This window comes from Physella acuta, unplaced genomic scaffold (assembly GCF_028476545.2).
Source record: "Physella acuta isolate Inbredline_101_S28 unplaced genomic scaffold, ASM2847654v3 ptg000497l, whole genome shotgun sequence".
Taxonomy (NCBI): Eukaryota; Metazoa; Mollusca; class Gastropoda; family Physidae; genus Physella; species Physella acuta.
In genome coordinates, this window is record NW_026732016.1 from 737765 (window position 1) to 758427 (window position 20663).

At 48.2% G+C, this 20663-nt stretch overlaps 1 protein-coding gene across 3 annotated transcripts in view; it reads left to right on the forward strand.

The window, feature by feature from the left end:
* Positions 1 to 20663, forward strand: part of LOC131944555 (uncharacterized) — a 76809-nt gene that overhangs the window by 32019 nt on the left and 24127 nt on the right. For all 3 annotated transcript variants that reach the window (XM_059305240.1, XM_059305241.1, XM_059305243.1), the window contains 20 exons: positions 2918 to 3050; positions 3732 to 3866; positions 4113 to 4216; positions 4600 to 4724; positions 5087 to 5340; positions 7861 to 8061; positions 8521 to 8694; positions 9340 to 9522; positions 9867 to 10074; positions 10838 to 10969; positions 12125 to 12268; positions 12611 to 12785; positions 15420 to 15552; positions 16394 to 16485; positions 16828 to 16974; positions 17180 to 17304; positions 17987 to 18231; positions 18435 to 18635; positions 19418 to 19588; positions 20156 to 20294. In XM_059305240.1, coding sequence (XP_059161223.1) covers positions 2918 to 3050; positions 3732 to 3866; positions 4113 to 4216; positions 4600 to 4724; positions 5087 to 5340; positions 7861 to 8061; positions 8521 to 8694; positions 9340 to 9522; positions 9867 to 10074; positions 10838 to 10969; positions 12125 to 12268; positions 12611 to 12785; positions 15420 to 15552; positions 16394 to 16485; positions 16828 to 16974; positions 17180 to 17304; positions 17987 to 18231; positions 18435 to 18635; positions 19418 to 19588; positions 20156 to 20294 — 3221 coding nt within the window. The remainder of the gene's footprint in view (positions 1 to 2917; positions 3051 to 3731; positions 3867 to 4112; positions 4217 to 4599; positions 4725 to 5086; positions 5341 to 7860; positions 8062 to 8520; positions 8695 to 9339; positions 9523 to 9866; positions 10075 to 10837; positions 10970 to 12124; positions 12269 to 12610; positions 12786 to 15419; positions 15553 to 16393; positions 16486 to 16827; positions 16975 to 17179; positions 17305 to 17986; positions 18232 to 18434; positions 18636 to 19417; positions 19589 to 20155; positions 20295 to 20663) is intronic.

A 20663-nucleotide genomic window follows, 5' to 3' on the forward strand; every position in this document is an offset into this window, starting at 1 on the left:
TTTACCAGTGTCGGCTCCACCCCCCACCCGCGGAAAATGTTCATCCCCTGAAAATATTAAGTGCCGCCCCCCCCCCCCCCGTAGAAAAAATGTCCGGAAGAAACACTGCTGTCCGACCTGATTACCCGACTATCCGGTAGTTTTGTCCGGTAGTTTTGTCCGGTAGTTTTGTCCGGTAGTTTTGTCCGGTAAAGCTTTCTGGCCACATAACAAAAAACACTGCACCCTCCCCCAACCTCCCCCAACCTCCCATAACATGACGACATTACCAGCAATTTATTTCTTCTCAAGTCGCGCCATATTTCCGGTGGGGACAATCCTTCTTTATTCATGCCGGAACATTCCGGCATTCATACCGGAACATTCCGGCAAATTAGCATGTTACCTTTATATATCATTCAAGTGGTACTAGAGTATCGTGTGAGTGTCCTGTAGTCGATTACAGCATTTATCAACTAGAGTATCGTGTGAGTGTCGTGTAGTCGATTACCGCATTTATCAACCTACAATAACATCAACAAATATCTACACATACCCTTTTATAATTACTAGACCATACTGCATTAGTTTTATCGGTAGGCGATGGTATTCGATACCTAAAAAATAGTCGATTCCGCGGTTTCGACATGACGATTCTATTGGTGAGCTGTGGGCTCTCAACCAACGTGTGGTTCTCATGACGCTTTGATGACGCGGAAAAGAAATAAGCCGCTTGACTTTAAAGTCATCCAAAGTCAACATTTAAAGTAATTTTTTACCTTCCACATTAACCCATATTATCCCAAGGTCTCAAATTTTTATAATTTTTTGATATGGTTTAGCTTTTGGGCACTGAATGAAGGAATGACTATGGATTTTTTTTTTAAATCAATACTTTTTTAAATATCGATTTTTTAAAAAACGTCCCATAAATGGGACGCTAGCAACGAACGGCCCCATGTACATTTATTGAAAAATAAAATCATTTATCACGAAATATGGCTATTTACACGATAATTAAACTGTATACTGATTTTGTATTGTTAGACCAATGATTACATTGTTTAGGACAGTTAAAAATACTGATAATGATCAATTGGGTTAGCCATACCATGGTCTAAAATGCAGAAATTATGTTCAAAAGTCTAGTTTTCTTTCAATCTAGCATCCATCAAAGTGAATAACACTTGGAAATAAGTAAAGCTGTGACTAGTACATCTAATTAGACACACATGATCACCAATATTGTTATTATTCATCGAAACTGTAATATAATTAAATATAAATAATTGATTTTTTGGTGGGCATACTTGAAATTTTCAGGGGTGGGGACTTAAATTTCAGGGGAAGGGTGGACATTGGTAAAAGTATGTTTTGTATATAAATTCCATTTTGTTCTGGGGGCAGAGCCCCCCCCCCCCTCCCCCTCGAAATGATGCCTGAAAGAAACTCTGCCCTAAGTGAATTAGCAAAAGATGATCCGGTCCAGTCCCAGATGTCATCCAGCCATCTTCTCTTGTGTTACCCTCGCTATTCCCCCCCCCCCCCACCCCTCACAGGCGTACATTAGGACATCAGATATCTTATTTCTAGGGCACGGATCCGTCTCTGGGGGCTTGTATTGAGTGTTTATGGCTCTCATCCATGTATGCACCTCACTATGCGAACGGCTCCCAATCTAACACCAGGGATCTCCTTAAAAAGTTAGCAAAGTAAAACTGGTATTGGGAACCTTTGGAGGAGAATATTATTGGGGCATGACAACTGTACACAGCTAATTCACATTTCTGCTATATGTAGCTTAAGCTCTCTGATATGAAGAGAGTTAACCAACCCCCATGACTGAATCATTTCACCTAAATCATGGCCATTGTTATTATTCTGGTTTGTTATAATTTTAATATCACGCGCTAGTAAATTTACAGCAATACTAAATTAGTTTGTATTCAATGGTATTAAATACTTCAGTAAGTGTAATTCTGAAAACTTAAAAATAAAATGTAAGTTTTTCAATATTTGCAATTTTTTAATACAATAATATATAAGAAAATATAGCTCAAGGTTATAATTAAATATCTATAAATACTACTTAACACCCAAAGTCAACAGTTAACAAAGTCAACAATTGTTTCGCCATAAATAACCACTTAACATAAATATTTGCATCTGTGTTTCTCGCTAATGTCCAATAAATGTGACGTTTGTGTAACAATCTGCATAAATATAGGTCAAGGTCATAATTAAATATCTATAAATACTACTTAACACCCCAAAGTCAGCAGTTAACAAAGTCAACAATTGTTTCACCATAAATAACCATTTAACATAAACATTTGCATCTGTGTTTCTCGCTAGTGTCCAATAAATGTGACGTTTGTGTAACAATCTACATGGGGCCATTCGTTGCTAGCGTCCCACTTATGGGACGCTTGTTGTACACTTGATATAACGAAGTAGTAGAAAAAAAATTGTTATTCTTAAATTTTTATCAGATAGAAATATGGTACTGCTACAAGTTTCAAATGTATGTTGCACTTAAAATGTTAATATTTTAGAAGATATGCATTTTCCTGTGCGCATGTTTTCTTTTTTCCGCCATTTTGACAAGTCCTGCAAATCCGGCACTATAACATTTTTCCAAATTAATTTTTTTCAAAATACACACACACATTCAATAGTCTAGCTATTTTTAAATACAATGAAACATAATTTGTGTTTTAACTAGTTATTAATAAATTTTAGCAATTTTTTTTACAAGCGTCCCATAAGTGGGACGCTAGCAGAATATGGGTTAACCCAATTAAGTTCTTAACATTCCATTAACCCCTGTGTAATCCTAACCACTATCTAATCCTACCCCTCGAATTCTATCCATCTCTAATCCTACGTCCTCTCTAATCCTAACCCCCCTCTAATCCTGCCTTGTCTACCCCACCAGTGCCTTGACCTTGGAGGTGACCGACAGCATATCCAACATGGGTCACGTGGTCCCCCACGTCATCATCTGTCTGATGCTGGTCTGGCTCGCCGTCTTCGTCCTGTCTGCCCTCGGCCCGCGTCTCCTGGGTAAGGTAAGTGGTGGGCCGGTCCGCCATCTCACGCCGGCCCGGCAGTCCCGGAGTGCCGTACATGTGACATCTGATATGTCATTTAAGTGCGACCTCTGTCTGGTATGACATGTGAAAATGTGACATTCACTTTGTTTGAGTGCTGATTGCAGCTGGTAGTGTCACCATTGGTAGGTCACCATTGGTAGGGTCACCATTAGGAGGTCACCATTAGGAGGTCACCATTGGGAGGTCACCTATCCTGACCCCAGGCTGGTTGTCGTCTGCCCGGGTTAGAAATGATCCTCCCCCCTCCCCCAGCGGGTTGTTATACATGTGTTACTTCCCTTGAACGAAGTTTGTGATACAAATTATTACCTCCCCTAACAAAAGTTTCTGATACCAATTCTTACCTCCCCTAACAAAAGTTTCTGATACCAGTTATTACCTCCCCTAACAAAAGTTTCTGATACCAGTTATTACCTCCCCTAACAAAAGTTTCTGATGCCAGTTATTACCTCCCCTAACAAAAGTTTCTGATACCAGTTCTTACCTCCCCTAACAAAAGTTTCTGATACCAGTTCTTACCTCCCCTAACAAAAGTTTCTGATACCAGTTATTACCTCCCCTAACAAAAGTTTCTGATACCAGTCATTACCTCCCCTAACAAAAGTTTCTGATACCAGTCATTACCTCCCCTTACAGATAGCGCTGCTGTTGACTGCTGTACCGGCTGTGTTGATCCTAGTGGCACTGGTCGGTTCCTGCTCCATGTCTGGCGCCGTTCTGGGCATCCAAGCTTTCCTCAGTCCCAAGTGGTACCACCTGGCATCCTTCAAGGTAATCCGCTCACCACGGCAGGTGGGAGCCAGACTTTGATCCTACAGCCCCGTCTACTCTCTCATGCACTTCCTGCATTTGTTTGTTCTAGGACCCTCGTCTCAGTCGCGCATATTTATCTGGCCACTTTTGTCAAGTTTTCAATAACAACTTGTAACCCTAATCCCGATGATGTCATGTCACCCTACCCCGATGACGTCATGTCACCCTAACCCCGATGACGTCTTGTAACCTTGACTCTTTCAGCCTTGGCTTGACGCCTTCGACCTTGTCTTGTCCAGCCTGGCGTGTGGGACGGGGGTGCTGGTCACCTTGTCAGGACACTGCTGTTTCCATGGCAACACCTTCAGGTCAGTGGGTCAGGTCAGTGGGTCAGGGTGGCAGGGTCAGGGTGGTGGGGGTCAGGGTCAGGGTCTCGTGGGGTCAGGGTTACTGAGTTAGGATCAGGACTGGGTGTGTGTAGATCAAGATGTGTAGGTCAAGGCTAGTGTCACGATCCTGGGGTCATGTAGACACGGGTGTGTTGAGCACGTAACACATCTGTGTGACCACACATTCCCCCCCCCCCCCCCCTACCCTGAAAGAAAATGACCTTTGACACGTGTGATATATTTGTGCCGTGTCTAAAGCCCCGCCCGCCATAGAAACAAATCGATCCAATTACCGCCCATGTTTCATTTATAACGTGTGAGAGGCAATATTCTTCAGACAGGGGCCGTCACTCTCTCCACAGAAACGCAATGCTGATGACGGTAGCTTCCCTTGTCATGACCTTGGTGTCCGGCTGTCTGCTGCTGTCCTTGCTGGGGGCGGAGTCGAAGCTGTCCGACATCCGGCTCGATCACCTGCCCAAGTTCTGTAAGTGCTTACACTTGTCTTACATGGAGACCTGATCTGGTGAGCTCAGGTGGTGAGACGTTTATAATCTGGTGACATCAGGTGGTGAGACGTGTATAATCTGGTGACCATCCCTGGTGCCAGACTTCCGGCCTAGTCCCAGAATGCTTGAGAAAGATTTGACAAACAATTGTCTGACCTAGTCACATGACCTAATGTCTTCACAAGACCTAATGTATGACCGTCACATGACCTAATGCCTGACCTAGTCACATGACCTAATGTCTTCACAAGACCTAATGTATGACCGTCACATGACCTAATGTCTGTCCTCGCCACATGACCTAATGCCTGACCTAGCCACATGACCTAATGTCTTGCAGCTGATGTGGACCTGGGATTCGTGGTGTTCCCCTCTGTCACCTCCCACCTGCCCGCCCCCAGACTCTGGAGCATCCTCTTCTTCCTGGCCATGGCCCTGCTGGCCATCTTACAGGCGGCCACCCTGCTCCACCACCTGCAGCAGGGCGTGCTGGAGATGGCCAACCTGCAGGAGGTCAAGCTACAGTGGAAGTTGGCCATCCTGGGCGCCATCGCCATCCTGGCCATGTCCTTCAATGTCCTCACGACGGCCGAGGTGAGTCCTGACATGTCCTCACTGAAGTAAGCTCACATACAAGTTAACATACATCTAAGTTAACATACAAGTAAGTTAACATACAAGTCAGTTAACATACATCTAAGTTAACATACAAGTAAGTTAACATACATCTAAGTTAACATACAAGTCAGTTAACATACAAGTTAATATACAAGTCAGTTAACATACAAGTTAACATACAAGTCAGTTAACATACATCTAAGTTAACATACAAGTTAACATACAAGTCAGTTAACATACATCTAAGTTAACATACAAGAAAGTTGACACGCAAGTAAGTAAACATACAAGTAAGTTAACATACACCTAAGTTAACATACAGGTAAGTTAACATACAAGTAAGTTAACATACAAGTTAATATACAAGTCAGTTAACATACAAGTAAGTTAACATACAAGTTAACATACAAGTAAGTTAACATACAAGTTGACATACAAATAAGTTAACATGCAAGTAAGTTAACATACAAATAAGTTAAAATACAAGTAAGTTAACATTAATACTAATAGTTTCGCTGTCTGTCTATCTATCTATCTGACAAGAACGCTGTAGAGAAAACACAAGCAAATTAAAAACATGCATAGTAATTCGAAAAACGAAGTATGATGTCGTCACATTTAGCATAGAGTATAAAATAATCTCAAGCCGGAGAGTGCACACAGTAATATGACGTCATTGATTCTCGAGTAAACATTGAATAAAAAGGCAATTTCGTCTAATCTAAGTGGTTTGCGTGAAGAGTTTCTTTCATACAATTCTTCGGGTAGGGGCGAAGCCCCACCCCCGCGTAAGAACGTCTGAGCCCCCCCCCCCCCCCTCCCTAACTCAAAAGAAATTTCTTCATCGATACTCTATAATAAAATTACCGCCTAATTAATGTGTCTAATCTAAAAAGTGGTTTTCTTGCAATTTCTTTAATGCAATTCTTCGGGTAGTGGCTAAGCGCGACACCAGTGTTTCTTTCAGACTTTTTCCTCCCCGGAGAGGGGTGGGGGTACTTGAAATTTTCGGGGGCGGGGGTAAAATTTTCGGGGAGGGGGCGGACACTGGAAAAAGTATATAATTATATTTCGTTGAATGGGACGGTAGACATGTTTTTTTGGGGGGTGGGGGTGGGGGGGTGGGGGGGGGGTGAGGGTGGGGAGTGGGTGGGGGGGGGGGGGTGGTGTGTGTGGTGGGGGGGTGGGTTGGTTTTAGTTTAGAGAAAAGAGACAACACTATCAGCCTAGCGCCCGTTGTATCCTTCCTCAACGGGCCATTTTTCTCGTCTATAATAATAGTTTCGCTGTCTGTGTATCTATCTGACAAGAACGCTCTAGAGAAAACACAAGCAAATTAAAAACATGCATAGTAATTCGAAAAACGAATTATGACGTCGTCACATTTAGCATAGAGTAGAAAATAATCTCAAGCCGGAGAGTGCACACAGTAATATGACGTCATTGATTCTCGAGTAAACATTGAATAAAAAGGAAATTTTGTCTAATCTAAGTGGTTTGCGTGAAGAGTTTCTTTCATACAATTCTTTAGGTAGGGGCGAAGCCCCACCCCCCGCGTAAGAACGTCTGAGCCCACCCCCCCCCCCCTCCCCAACTCAAAAGAAATTACCTCATCGATACTCTATAATAAAATTACCGCCTAATTAATGTGTATAATCTAAAAAGTGGTTTTCTAAGCGCGACACCAGTGTTTCTTTCAGACTTTTTCCTCCCCGGAGAGGGGTGGGGGTACTTTGAATTTTCGGGGGCGGGAGTAGAATTTTCGGGGAGGGGGCGGACACTGGAAAAAGTATATAAGTATATTTCGTTGAATGGGACGGTAGACATGTTTTTTTTGGGGGGTGGGGGGTGGGGGGGGGGGGTGGTGGTGTGTGGTGGGGGGGGGGGGGGGGTTTAGTTTACAGAAAAGAGACAGCACTATCAGCCTAGCGCCCGTATCCTTCCTCAACGGGCCATTTTTCTCGCACAAGTAAGTTAACACACAAATACGTTAACATACAATGAAGTTAACATACAAGGAAGTTAAAATACAAGTAAGTTAAAATACAAGTAAGTTAAAATACAAGTAAGTTAACATACAAGTAAGTTAACATACAGCGCATACAAGTAAGACAACACTCCAGCTTTACACGTTAGTGTGATAGAATAGTCGGTTAAATTTGCTTACAACAGCATTTATAGCACACCTAGCTTTACACATTTACTGACATATCACACCAAGCTTTACACATTTACTGACATACCTAGCTTTACACATTTACTGAGACACCTAGCTTTACACATTTACTGAGACAATTAGCTTTACACAATTACTGACATATCACACCAAGCTTTACCAATTTACTGACATACCTAGCTTTACACATTTACTGAGACACCTAGCTTTACACATTTACTGAGACACCTAGCTTTACACATTTACTGAGACACCTAGCTTTACACATTTACTGAGACACCTAGCTTTACACATTTACTAAGACACCTAGCTTTACACAGAACGGGCTGTACGTGCTGCGACTCCTCCAGTTCTCTGTCCCCCGTCTGTCTACGCCCCTGATCTCTGTGGCCGAGTGCTTGACTGTGGGCTGGGGCTACGGGGCCCGCCGGTTCGCGGGCCGCATCACTGAGATGACGGGCCGCAACAAAAGTTTCATCTGGAAGTGGCTCTGGCGTTGGGGGTGTCCTGTGGTCTTGTCGGTAAGTCCTGTGTCCTGTGGTCCTGTCGGTAAGTCCTGTGTCCTGTGGTCCTGATGGTAAGTCCTGTGGACCTGTCGGTAAGTCCTGTGTCCTGTGGTCCTGTCGGTAAGTCCTGTGTCCATTGGTCCTGAAGGTTAGTCCTGTGTCCATTGGTCCTGAAAGTTAGTCCTGTGGTCCTATCGATAAGTCCTGTGTCCTGTGGTCCTGTCGGTAAGTCCTGTGTCCTGTGGTCCTGATGGTAAGTCCTGTGGTCCTATCGATAAGTCCTGTGTCCTGTGGTCCTGTCGGTAAGTCCTGTGTCCATTGGGCCTTAAGGTAAGTCCTGTGTCCATTGGTCCTGAAAGTTAGTCCTGTGGTCCTATCGATAAGTCCTGTGTCCTGTTGTCCTGTCGTTAAGTCCCGTGTCCATTGGGCCTTAAGGTAAGTCCTGTGTCCTAGACCGACCTGTGTATGTTGCAGGTGGTGTCCGTGGCCGCCATCTTGACGACCAACCTGTTGGAGGACCTGCCGGCCTGTGACCTTGACCAGAGCTGGATCTCCGCCCTCGCCTGGTCCCTCAGCGCCGCCATCCTTCTCCCCGCTCTCCTCATTACGGCCGTCTCTCTCGCCAGGACCCCGGGCACATTCAAGCAGGTAGGTGCTCATTCAGTCATCAGCATGAACCCAACCCTCAACCTGAACCCAATCCTCACATGCAACCTGAACCCAACCCCCAACCTGAACCCAACCCTCACATGCAACCTGAACCCAACCCTCAACATGACCCCTCAACCTGAACCCAACCCTCACATGCAACCTGAACCCAACCCTCAACATGAACCCTCAACCTGAACCCAACCCTCACATGCAACCTGAACCCAATCCTCACTTGCAACCTGAACCCAACCCTCAACCTGAACCCATCAACCTGAACCCAACCCTCACATGCAACCTGAACCCAATCCTCACTTGCAACCTGAACCCAACCCTCAACCTGAACCCATCAACCTGAACCCAACCCTCACATGCAACATGAACCCAACCCTCACATGCAACCTGAACCCAACCCTCATCCTAAACCCAACCATGAACCATAAACCAACCCTCACATGTAGCCTCAACCCAACCCTCAACCTGAACCCAACCCTCAACCTGAACCCAACCCTCAACCTGAACCCAACCCTCACATGTAGCCTGAACCCAACCCTCACATGCAACCTGAACCCAACCCTCACATGCAACCCGAACCCAACCCTCACACACAACCTCCAACTGACCTACCTGACCTACCTGTCCTAGCGTCTCCACCAGCTGCGGACCACGCCCACCTCCTGGGGCCCCGGGCATCCCGAGCACGAGCCTCAAGCGGACCTACCTGATTACGTCATATGTCAACCTGACCCGTTCCGTCCGGCCAACGCCCTAGCCATGTTGACGGCCAACCTCTACCTGCCCAACATCGTCAACTTTGTCAACATGCAGGTCAGTGACCTTTGACGTCAACTTTGTCAACATGCAGGTCAGTGACCTTTGCTGTCAACTTTGTCAACATGCAGGTCAGTGACCTTTGCTGTCAACTTTGTCAACATGCAGGTCAGTGACCTTTGACGTCAACTTTGTCAACATGCAGGTCAGTGACCTTTGACGTCAACTTTGTCAACATGCAGGTCAGTGACCTTTGACGTCAACTTTGTCAACATGCAGGTCATTGACCTTTTGTGTCAGCCAATCAGAAAGATGTTAAAATATAGCGCCATATTAAATCAAATGAACCGTTTGTAGCCAGTGACCTACTGACCTTATTGACCTCTGACCTTATGTTCCAGCCTCCAGGGACGGAGACCGAGGTCCTGCAGGACTCCGTGTCCGACATGGCTGACCTGAGCAGCTCAGACGACGAGAACTCCATCGACAGCCCCTCCCACAGGGACAGCTGCCTCGGGCGTTGCCACGCAACCATCCCATGCTTGAGTCACGTGATCGGCCTGGGGAACATCGTCAGGTTCCCGTACCTGGCATATCAGCACGGGGGAGGTGAGGTGGGGGGGTCACTGGGGGAGGTGAGGTGGGGGGTGTCACTGGGGGATGTGAGGTGGGGGGGTCACTGGGGGAGGTGAGGTGGGGGGGTCACTGGGGGAGGTGAGGTGGGGGGGGGTGTCACTGGGGGAGGTGAGGTGGGGAGGGGGTGTCACTGGGGGAGGTGAGGTGGGGGGGGGGGGTGTCACTGGGGGAGGTGAGGTGGGGGGGGTGTCACTGGGGGAGGTGAGGTGGGGGTGTCACTGGGGGAGGTGAGGTGGGGGGTGTCACTGGGGGAGGTGAGGTGGGGGGGTGTCACTGGGGGAGGTGAGGTGGGGGGGTGTCACTGGGGGAGGTGAGGTGGGGGGTGTCACTGGGGGAGGTGAGGTGGGGGGGTGTCACTGGGGGAGGTGAGTTGGGGGGTGTCACTGGGGGAGGTGAGGTGGGGGGTGTCACTGGGGGAGGTGAGGTGGGGGGTGTCACTGGGGGAGGTGAGGTGAGGTGGGGGTGTCACTAGGGGAGGTGAGGTGAGGCTAGGGCTTTCTGAGGGGTGTGTAACACCATGAATTTTTGTCTTTTTCTTTTTTAAAGAACATTTTGGTTTACAATAAATGGTCAAAGGGAAGTAACAATGAAAATCATTGATTTTTTTTTATCATTTCAGTAGATTCCCCTTAAACTTCTAGGAAATTAAAAAAACGTTTTGTTTTGAATCATTCATGTTTTATTTTCAATCACATGAATGGTGGGCGGAGTCAGTGTAGTGTGTCATCTATTGCAGGCGCTTTCATCATCGCCTACGTCATCATCCTGGCCTCACTGGGCGTGCCGCTTGTCATCATTGAGATAGCCATTGGTCAGTTCTCTAGTCTGGGCCCCGTACACGTGTGGCGTGCAGTACCCATCTTTAAAGGTGAGGGGTTTAACATTTAGAGGTGAGGGGTTTAACATTTAGAGGTGAGGGGTTTAACATTTAGAGGTGAGGGGTTTAACATTTAGAGGTGAGGGGTTTAACATTTAGAGGTGAGAGGGTTTAACATTTAGAGGTAAAGGGTTTAACATTTAGAGGTAAAGGGTTTAACATTTAGAGGTGAGGGGTTTAACATTTAGAGGTGAGGGGTTTAACATTTAGAGGTGAGAGGGTTTAACATTTAGAGGTAAAGGGTTTAACATTTAGAGGTGAGGGGTTTAACATTTAGAGGTGAGAGGGTTTAACATTTAGAGGTGAGAGGGTTTAACATTTAGAGGTGAGAGGGTTTAACATTTAGAGGTAAAGGGTTTAACATTTAGAGGTGAGGGGTTTAACATTTAGAGGTGAGAGGGTTTAACATTTAGAGGTAAAGGGTTTAACATTTAGAGGTAAAGGGTTTAACATTTAGAGGTGAGGGGTTTAACATTTAGAGGTGAGGGGTTTAACATTTAGAGGTGAGAGGGTTTAACATTTAGAGGTAAAGGGTTTAACATTTAGAGGTGAGGGGTTTAACATTTAGAGGTGAGAGGGTTTAACATTTAGAGGTGAGAGGGTTTAACATTTAGAGGTGAGAGGGTTTAACATTTAGAGGTAAAGGGTTTAACATTTAGAGGTGAGGGGTTTAACATTTAGAGGTAAAGGGTTTAACATTTAGAGGTGAGAGGGTTTAACATTTAGAGGTAAAGGGTTTAACATTTAGAGGTGAGGGGTTTAACATTTAGAGGTGAGAGGGTTTAACATTTAGAGGTGAGAGGGTTTAACATTTAGAGGTGAGAGGGTTTAACATTTAGAGGTAAAGGGTTTAACATTTAGAGGTGAGGGGTTTAACATTTAGAGGTAAAGGGTTTAACATTTAGAGGTGAGAGGGTTTATTCTGTTAATAATTTTTACAGGGTTAGGATTAGGATTAGGGTTAGGATCAGGGTTAGGATTAGGATTAGGGTTCTTTAATGAGGTACTTAGCCAGACCCTTACCTGTGCTGTCGGGGTCAATCAGTGGTTGTCACGTGGGGCAAAGGTCACGTGGGTCAGAGGCCAGTACACTGTAATATCATATGACGTCATGTTGGCTATGATAAATGACGTCATGTTCCCCAGGTGTTGGCTACTCAATGGTTGCCGTGTCTCTGGCCACTACCGTCTACTACAGCGTTGTGACGTCATGGTCCGTGTTTTACCTGGCTACCTCTCTGACGTCAGTGATGCCATGGAAGGGCTGTGAAAATACCTGGAACACAAACTGTGAGTGACATTGACAGACTGACACTGGCAGAGTGACACTGGCAGACTGACACTGGCAGACTGACACTGGCAAAGTGACACTGGCAGACTGACACTGGCAGAGTAACACTGGCAGAATGACACTGATAGACTGACAGACAATCAGAGATTGTGACACTAATTGGCTAGAGTTTTTAAACCGGAATGTAGCAAGCAAGTCCTCACAATTTGATTTCTTCTTCAAATCTTTTGCATATGCTGTCCACGCCTGCTGTCCACGCCTGCTGTCCACGCCTGCTGTCCACGCCTGCTGTCCACGCCTGCTGTCCACGCCTGCTGTCGTCGCCTGCTGTCACGAGACAGCCTGCACTCCCCATCCGTCATGTCAGTCTAGCGAGTCTACCATGACAGATGACAGAACCAACCGGCGGTGTGACGTCACACACCCTGAATGTCTCAGGGTCAACGACTCGCTGTGTCAGGACGCGACCTTGAACTTCACCAACATAAGCTCCCGCTCCACAGAAGAGTATTTTTAGTAAGTGTCTCGTCCATTTCCGGTCAATATCTTGTCAATGTCTGGTCAATGTCTAGTCCATTTCCGGTCAATATCTTGTCAATGTCTGGTCAATGTCAAAAGTTTAGACTCCCCAGTCTGTCTAAATGTCATGATTTCCCCCCCCCCCCCGTCTGTCTCATGATTTCCCCCCGTCTGTCTAAATGTCATGATTCCCCCAGCCTGTCTAAATGTCATGATTCCCCCAGTCTGTCTAAATGTCATGATTCCCCCGTCTGTCTAAATGTCATGATCCCCCAGTGTATCTAAATGTCATTATTCCCTCCGTCTGTCTAAATGTCATGATTCCCCCAGCCTGTCTAAATGTCATGATTCCCCCAGTCTGTCTAAATGTCATGATTCCCCCCGTCTGTCTAAATGTCATGATTCCCCCGTCTGTCTAAATGTCATGATTCCCCCCGTCTGTCTAAATGTCATGATTCCCCCGTCTGTCTAAATGTCATGATTCCCACCGTCTGTCTAAATGTCATGATTTCCCTGTCTGTCTAAATGTCATGATTCCCCCAGCCTGTCTAAATGTCATGATTCCCCCAGTCTGTCTAAATGTCATGATTCCCCCAGTCTGTCTAAATGTCATGATTCCCCCGTCTGTCTAAATGTCATGATTCCCCCGTCGGTCTAAATTTCATGATTCCCCCCGTCTGTCTAAATGTCATGATTCCCCCGTCTGTCTAAATGTCATGATTCCCCCGTCTGTCTAAATGTCATGATCCCCCAGTGTATCTAAATGTCATTATTCCCTCAGTCTGTCTAAATGTCATGATTCCCCCGTCTGTCTAAATGTCATGATTCCCCCGTCTGTCTAAATGTCATGATCCCCCAGTGTATCTAAATGTCATTATTCCCTCCGTCTGTCTAAATGTCATGATTCCCCCAGCCTGTCTAAATGTCATGATTCCCCCAGTCTGTCTAAATGTCATGATTCCCCTAGCCTGTCTAAATGTCATGATTCCCCCCGTCTGTCTAAATGTCATGATTCCCCCGTCTGTCTAAATGTCATGATTCCCCCGTCTGTCTAAATGTCATGATTTCCCTGTCTGTCTAAAGGTCATGATTCCCCCAGCCTGTCAAAATGTCATTAATCCCCCCCCCCCCGTCTGTCTAAATGTCATGATTCCCCCGTCTGTCTAAATGTCATGATTCCCCCGTCTGTCTAAATGTCATGATTCCCCCGTCTGTCTAAATGTCATGATTCCCCCGTCTGTCTAAATGTCATGATTCCGCCGTCTGTCTAAATGTCATGATTCCCCAGTGTATCTAAATGTCATGATTCCCCCCCCCCCCCCCTGTCTAAATGTCACGATTCCCCCCGTCTGTCTAAATGTCATGATTTCCCCCGCCTGTCTAAATGTCACGATTCCCCCCGTCTGTCTAAATGTCATGATTCCCCCAGCCTGTCTAAATGTCATGATTTCCCCCCCCCGTCTGTCTAAATGTCATGATTCCCCCGTTTGTCTAAATGTCATGATTCCCCCCGTCTGTCTAAATGTCATGATTCCCCCAGCCTGTCTAAATGTCACGATTCCCCCCGTCTGTCTAAATGTCATGATTCCCCCCGCCTGTCTAAATGTCATGATTTCCCCCCCCCCGTCTGTCTAAATGTCATGATTCCCCCGTCTGTCTAAATGTCATGATTCCCCCCGATTGTCTAAATGTCATGATTCCCCCGTCTGTCTAAATGTCATGATTCCCCCCCCCCCCGTCTGTCTAAATGTCATGATTCCCCGTCTGTCTAAATGTCATGATTCCCCCCGTCTGTCTAAATGTCATGATTCCCCCAGCCTGTCTAAATGTCACGATTCCCCCCGTCTGTCTAAATGTCATGATTCCCCCCGCCTGTCTAAATGTCATGATTCCCCCCCCCCCCCCCCGTCTGTCTAAATGTCATGATTCCCCCGTCTGTCTAAATGTCATGATTCCCCCCGATTGTCTAAATGTCATGATTCCCCCGTCTGTCTAAATGTCATGATTCCCCCCCCCCCCCCGTCTGTCTAAATGTCATGATTCCCCGTCTGTCTAAATGTCATGATTCCCCCCGTCTGTCTAAATGTCATGATTCCCCCGTCTGTCTAAATGTCATGATTCCCCCGTCTGTCTAAATGTCATGATTTCCCTGTCTGTCTAAATGTCATGATTCCCCCAGCCTGTCTAAATGTCATGATTCCCCCCGTCTGTCTAAATGTCATGATTCCCCCGTTTGTCTAAATGTCATGATTCCCCCGTTTGTCTAAATGTCATGATTCCCCCCGCCTGTCTAAATGTCATGATTCCCCCGTCTGTCTAAATGACATGATTCCCCCCGTCTGTCTAAATGTCATGATTCCCCCGTCTGTCTAAATGTCATGATTCCCCCAGTCTGTCTAAATGTCATGATTCCCCCGTCTGTCTAAATGTCATGATTCCCCCAGTCTGTCTAAATGTCATGATTCCCCCAGTCTGTCTAAATGTCATGATTCCCCCAGTCTGTCTAAATGTCATGATTCCCCCGTCTGTCTAAATGTCATGATTCCCCCAGTCTGTCTAAATGTCATGATTCCCCCAGTCTGTCTAAATGTCATGATTCCCCCGTCTGTCTAAATGTCATGATTCCCCCAGCCTGTCAGTTGTGAAAGTCTCAGACGGCTGGCATCAGGCGGGAGAACTCAGGTGGCAGCTCTGTCTGTGTCTGCTGGTCACGTGGTGTGTCATTCTCCTGTGTCTCATCAAGGGCTTCCGGCCAGGTGGCAAGGTCAGTACATGGGGGCTTCAAGGTCAGTACAGGGGGCTTCAAGGTCAATACATGGGGGGCCTCAAGGTCAATACATGGGGGCTTCAAGGCCAGAACAGGGGGCTTCAAGGTCAGTACATGGGGGCTTCAAGGTCAGTACATGGGGGCTTCAAGGCCAGAACAGGGGGCTTCAAGGTCAGTACAGGGGGCTTCAAGGTCAGTACATGAGGGCTTCAAGGCCAGTACAGGGGGCTTCAAGGTCAGTAAAGGGGGCTTCAAGGTCAGTACATGGAGGCTTCAATGTCAGTACATGGGGGCTTCAAGGTCAGTACAGGGGGCTTCAAGGTCAGTACATGGAGGCGTCAATGTCAGTACATGGGGGGCTTCAAGGTCAGTACATGGGGGCTTCAAGGTCAGTACAGAGGCTTCAAGGTCAGTACATGGGGGCTTTAATGTCAGTACATGGGGGCTTCAAGGTCAGTACACGGGGCTTCAAGGTCAGTACAAGTGGGCTTCAAGGTCAGTACATGGGGGCTTCAAGGTCAGTACATGGGGGCTTCAAGGTTAGTGCATGGGGGCGTCAAGGTCAGTATATGGAGGGGGGCTTCAAGGTCAGTACATGGGGCTTCAATGTCAGTATATGGAGGGGGGGGCTTCAAGGTCAGTACATGGGGGCTTCAATGTCAATGCATGGGGGGCCTCAAGGGGGAGGGGCTTAAAGGTCAGAAAATGGGGGGGGGGGCGTAAAGGCTAGCACAAGGGGGCTTCAATGATGCAAGAATCGTCAGGTGGAGAATTGGAGTGGGGTGGGTGGGGGTAGTTAAAGTGGATTAGCTGCAGATTGTAACTATATTTTTTTCAGACGACCTACTGCTTCATGACCTTGACCTGTCTGACCTTGCTGATTCTCCTGGTGCGCTGCAGCTCTTTGATGGGCGGACACGACGGACTCAGGTCAGTCTGGGACTTTCTGGGACCTTTTGGTTAGTTCAGTCTGGGACTTTCTGGGACCATTATGTTAGTTCAGTCTGGGACTTTCTGGGACCATTATGTTAGTTCAGTCTGGGACTTTCTGGGACCTTTTTGTTAGTTCAGTCTGGGACTTTCTGGGACCATTATGTTAGTTCAGTCTGGGACTTTCTGGGACCTTTTGGTTAGTTCAGTCTGGGACTTTCTGGGACCTTTTTTTTAGTTCAGTCTGGGACTTTCTGGGACCTTTTGGTTAGTTCAGTCTGGGACTTTCTGGGACCTTTTGGTTAGTTCAGTCTGGGACCTGTTGATGAAATCTATTTTTAGCTACCTGTTCACGCTCCAGTGGTCCAAGCTGATGGAGGGTCAGGTCTGGCAAGACGCCGCCTCCCAGGTTTTTCTCTCCATGTCGCTGGGCTGCGGGAGTCTGGTTGCCATGGGAACCTACAACAAGTTCAGCAATAACGTCATTAGGTCAGTAGCATCAGAGTGGCATCTGAATGCCACAGAGGGCACCAGGGTGACACAGAGGGCACCATGGTGACAAGTTGACACCAAAAGACTTTGTGGATACTAGCATGACAAGGTGACATGACGCACAAGTCTGACATGGTGACATCTATCAATACAAGATTTCTGTTTGACTGGACCTTCATTAAACGAACCAATCATCTTGCAGGGAGGCGGCGCTACTTGGTGTGATTGACACGGCGATCAGCCTCTTGTGTAGCCTGGTGGTCTTTGCTGTTGTGGGCACCATCTCACACTCTACGGGCAGCGGGCTAGACACGGCGGCCAAACCAGGTGGGTCATTGTGGGCTGGGTAAGGTGGGCCATTGTGGGCTGGACAAGGTGGGTCATTGTGGGCTGGATAAGGTGGGTCGTTGTGGGCTGGACAAGGTGGGTAAGGTGGGTCATTGTGGGCTGGGTAAGGTGGGTCATTGTGGGCGGGGTCAGGTGGGTCATTGTGGGCTGGATAAGGTGGGTAAGGTGGGTCATTGTGGGCTGGGTAAGGTGGGCCATTGTGGGCTGGATAAGGTGGGTCGTTGTGGGCTGGGTCAGGTGGGTCATTGTGGGCTGGACAAGGTGGGTCATTGTGGGCTGGGTAAGGTGGGTCATTGTGGGCTGGACAAGGTGGGTCATTGTGGGCTGGGTAAGGTGGGTCGTTGTGGGCTGGGTAAGGGGGGTCATTGTGGGCTGGGTAAGAAGGGTCGTTGTGGGCTGGGTAAGGTGGGTCATTGTGGGCTGGACAAGGTGGGTCATTGTGGGCTGGGTAAGGTGGGTCATTGTGGGCTGGGTAAGGTGGGTCATTGTGGGCTGGACACGGCGGCCAAACCAGGTGTGTCGTTGTGGGCTGGGTAAGGTGGGCCATTGTGGGCTGGACAAGGTGGGCCATTGTGGGCTGGGTCAGGTGGGTCATTGTGGGCTAGGCCCGATTTTTTCTGGCCACACAAGACAATAAAAACCTTTGACCTTGAACTTGTAGATATTGGCCTGACCTTTGTGACGCTGTCCAGGGCCACCCTGGTGCTCCCCTGGCCACTGGTCTGGGCCATCCTGAGCTTCCTGGTGCTGGTCTCTGCTGGCGTCATCACGTGCGTGTCTGCCATGTCCACGGCTGTGACGTCACTTATGGACATGCTGACCGGACCAATGAAGAAGCACCGGAAATGGCTGATCGTCTGCGTCTGCGCACTAGAGTTGGTCCTGGCCCTCCCCATGACGTTACAGGTAACACGTGACCTGAGTTTCTCTCAGGCATTTCTTTGCCCCCTCCCCCCTTCCTCGAACGAAAAAAGAATGTATATAACGAAGATATACTCCCCCCACCCCCCAAGAAACACTGCATACGACAGCACGTGGATGCTTTAGTTAAGACGTGACTGTAATGTACGAATGACGTCATACCGTCATCTCCCACGTGACCTCCACAGATCGGGTTCCACGTGATCGACTTCCTGGACACCCACCTGTCTGGCCTGCCCCAGCTGTGTGTGGGGGCGGCAACTCTCGCAGCCTTCGCGTGGGTCTACGGGATTGGTCGTCTGTGTGCTGACGTCAGCAGGATGGTGGACGCGCCCATTGGCTGGTGGTGGAGGCTAATTTGGGCGGTCGTCTGCCCTAGTATCCTCTCTGTAAGTCTGTCGGTCGTCTGCCCTAGTATCCTCTCTGTAAGTCTGTCGGTCGTCTGCCCTAGTATCCTCTCTGTAAGTCTGGCCGTCGTCTGCCCTAGTATCCTCTCTGTAAGTCTGTCGGTCGTCTGCCCTAGTATCCTCTCTGTAAGTCTGTCGGTCGTCTGCCCTAGTATCCTCTCTGTAAGTCTGTCGGTCGTCTGCCCTAGTATCCTCTCTGTAAGTCTGTCGGTCGTCTGCCCTAGTATCCTCTCTGTAAGTCTGGCCGTCGTCTGCCCTAGTATCCTCTCTGTAAGTCTGTCGGTCGTCTGCCCTAGTATCCTCTCTGTAAGTCTGTCGGTCGTCTGCCCTAGTATCCTCTCTGTAAGTCTGTCCGTCGTCTGCCCTAGTATCCTCTCTGTAAGTCTGTCGGTCGTCTGCCCTAGTATCCTCTCTGTAAGTCTGTCGGTCGTCTGCCCTAGTATCCTCTCTGTAAGTCTGTCGGTCGTCTGCCCTAGTATCCTCTCTGTAAGTCTGTCGGTCGTCTGCCCTAGTATCCTCTCTGTAAGTCTGTCGGTCGTCTGCCCTAGTATCCTCTCTGTAAGTCTGTCGGTCGTCTGCCCTAGTATCCTCTCTGTAAGTCTCTCATCTAAATGCCAGCGTGTGTCATCTATATGTCATTTACATTATCATCTATATGCCAATATATGTCATGTGCATGCCATCTAAACGGCGTCTGCTAGCTTACACCTGTTTACCCCGCACTTTATCTGACAGCGCTGACCTGTTTACTGTCTGTCTGACAGATGTTGCTGGTCAGTTCTCTGATATCTGTCATCAGCGCTGACGAACATGCTGGACACCCCTGGTGGCTCAAGATACTTGGACTCGTCCTGTGGTTCATGCTGCTGGTGCCTGTCTTTGTTGGCGTCGGTCACGAGACCAGTCGTCACACCACGTCTGCTTCACTGCTGGAGGTGCGGGGAGGGGTGGAGGGGGTGGGTCTTTGGAGGGGTGGAGGGGTGGGTCTTTTGAGGGTTGGATGGGGTGGGTCTTTGGAGGGGTGGGTCTGGAGGGGTGGAGGGGGTGGGTCTTTGGAGGGGTGGAGGGGGTGGGTCTTTGTAGGGGTGGAGGGTGTGGGTCTTTGGAGGGGTGGAGGGTGTGGGTCTTTGGAGGGGTGGAGGGTGTGGGTCTTTGGAGAGGTGGAGGGGGTGGGTGTGGAGGGGTGGGTCTTAGGCCGTGGGGGTGGGTCTTAGGGCATGGGTGTAGAGGGGTGGGTCTTAGGGCATGGGTGTGGAGGGGTGGGTCTTAGGGCATGGGTGTGGAGGGGTGGGTCTTAGGGCATGGGTGTGGAGGGGTGGGTCTTAGGGTGTGGGTGTGGAGGGGTGGGTCTTAGGGTGTGGAGGGGTGGGTCTTAGGGTGTGGGTGTGGAGGGGTGGGTCTTAGGGTGTGGAGGGGTGGGTCTTGGGGCATGGGTGTGGACGTGATTGATGACATTAATGACATGTGGACGTGTTTTCTGATGGCTTGGATGACATTTCCAGAAGCTGAGAAGATCGTGCCAACCGAGGAAGGAGTGGGGCGCCACCCTCCACCGATGTAGCAGCGTGGTGGAGTACTACCCCACAGTCCACACCCACCTCGGCCTTGACCTCAGTCGGGACGGTCTCAACACTGTGGCGGGTCAGTTGCTTTAGGTCTAGTTCAAGTTAGGGTCAAGGTTAGATTCTGTTCTAGTTCAAGTCAAGGTCAGCGTCAAGGTTAGGCTCTGGTCTAGTTCAAGTTAGGGTCAAGGTTAGATTCTGGTCTAGTTCAAGTCAAGGTCAGGGTCAAAGTTAGGTCTAGTTCAAGTTTGGGGCAGGGTCAAGGTTAGGTTCTGTTCTAGTTCAAGTTAGGGTCAAGGTTGTGGTCTAGTTGAAGTTAGGGTCAAGGTTGTGGTCTAGTTGAAGTTAGGGTCAAGGTTGTGGTCTAGTTGAAGTTAGGGTCAAGGTTGTGGTCTAGTTGAAGTTAGGGTCAAGGTTGTGGTCTAGTTGATATTTTGGCGCCCGATGT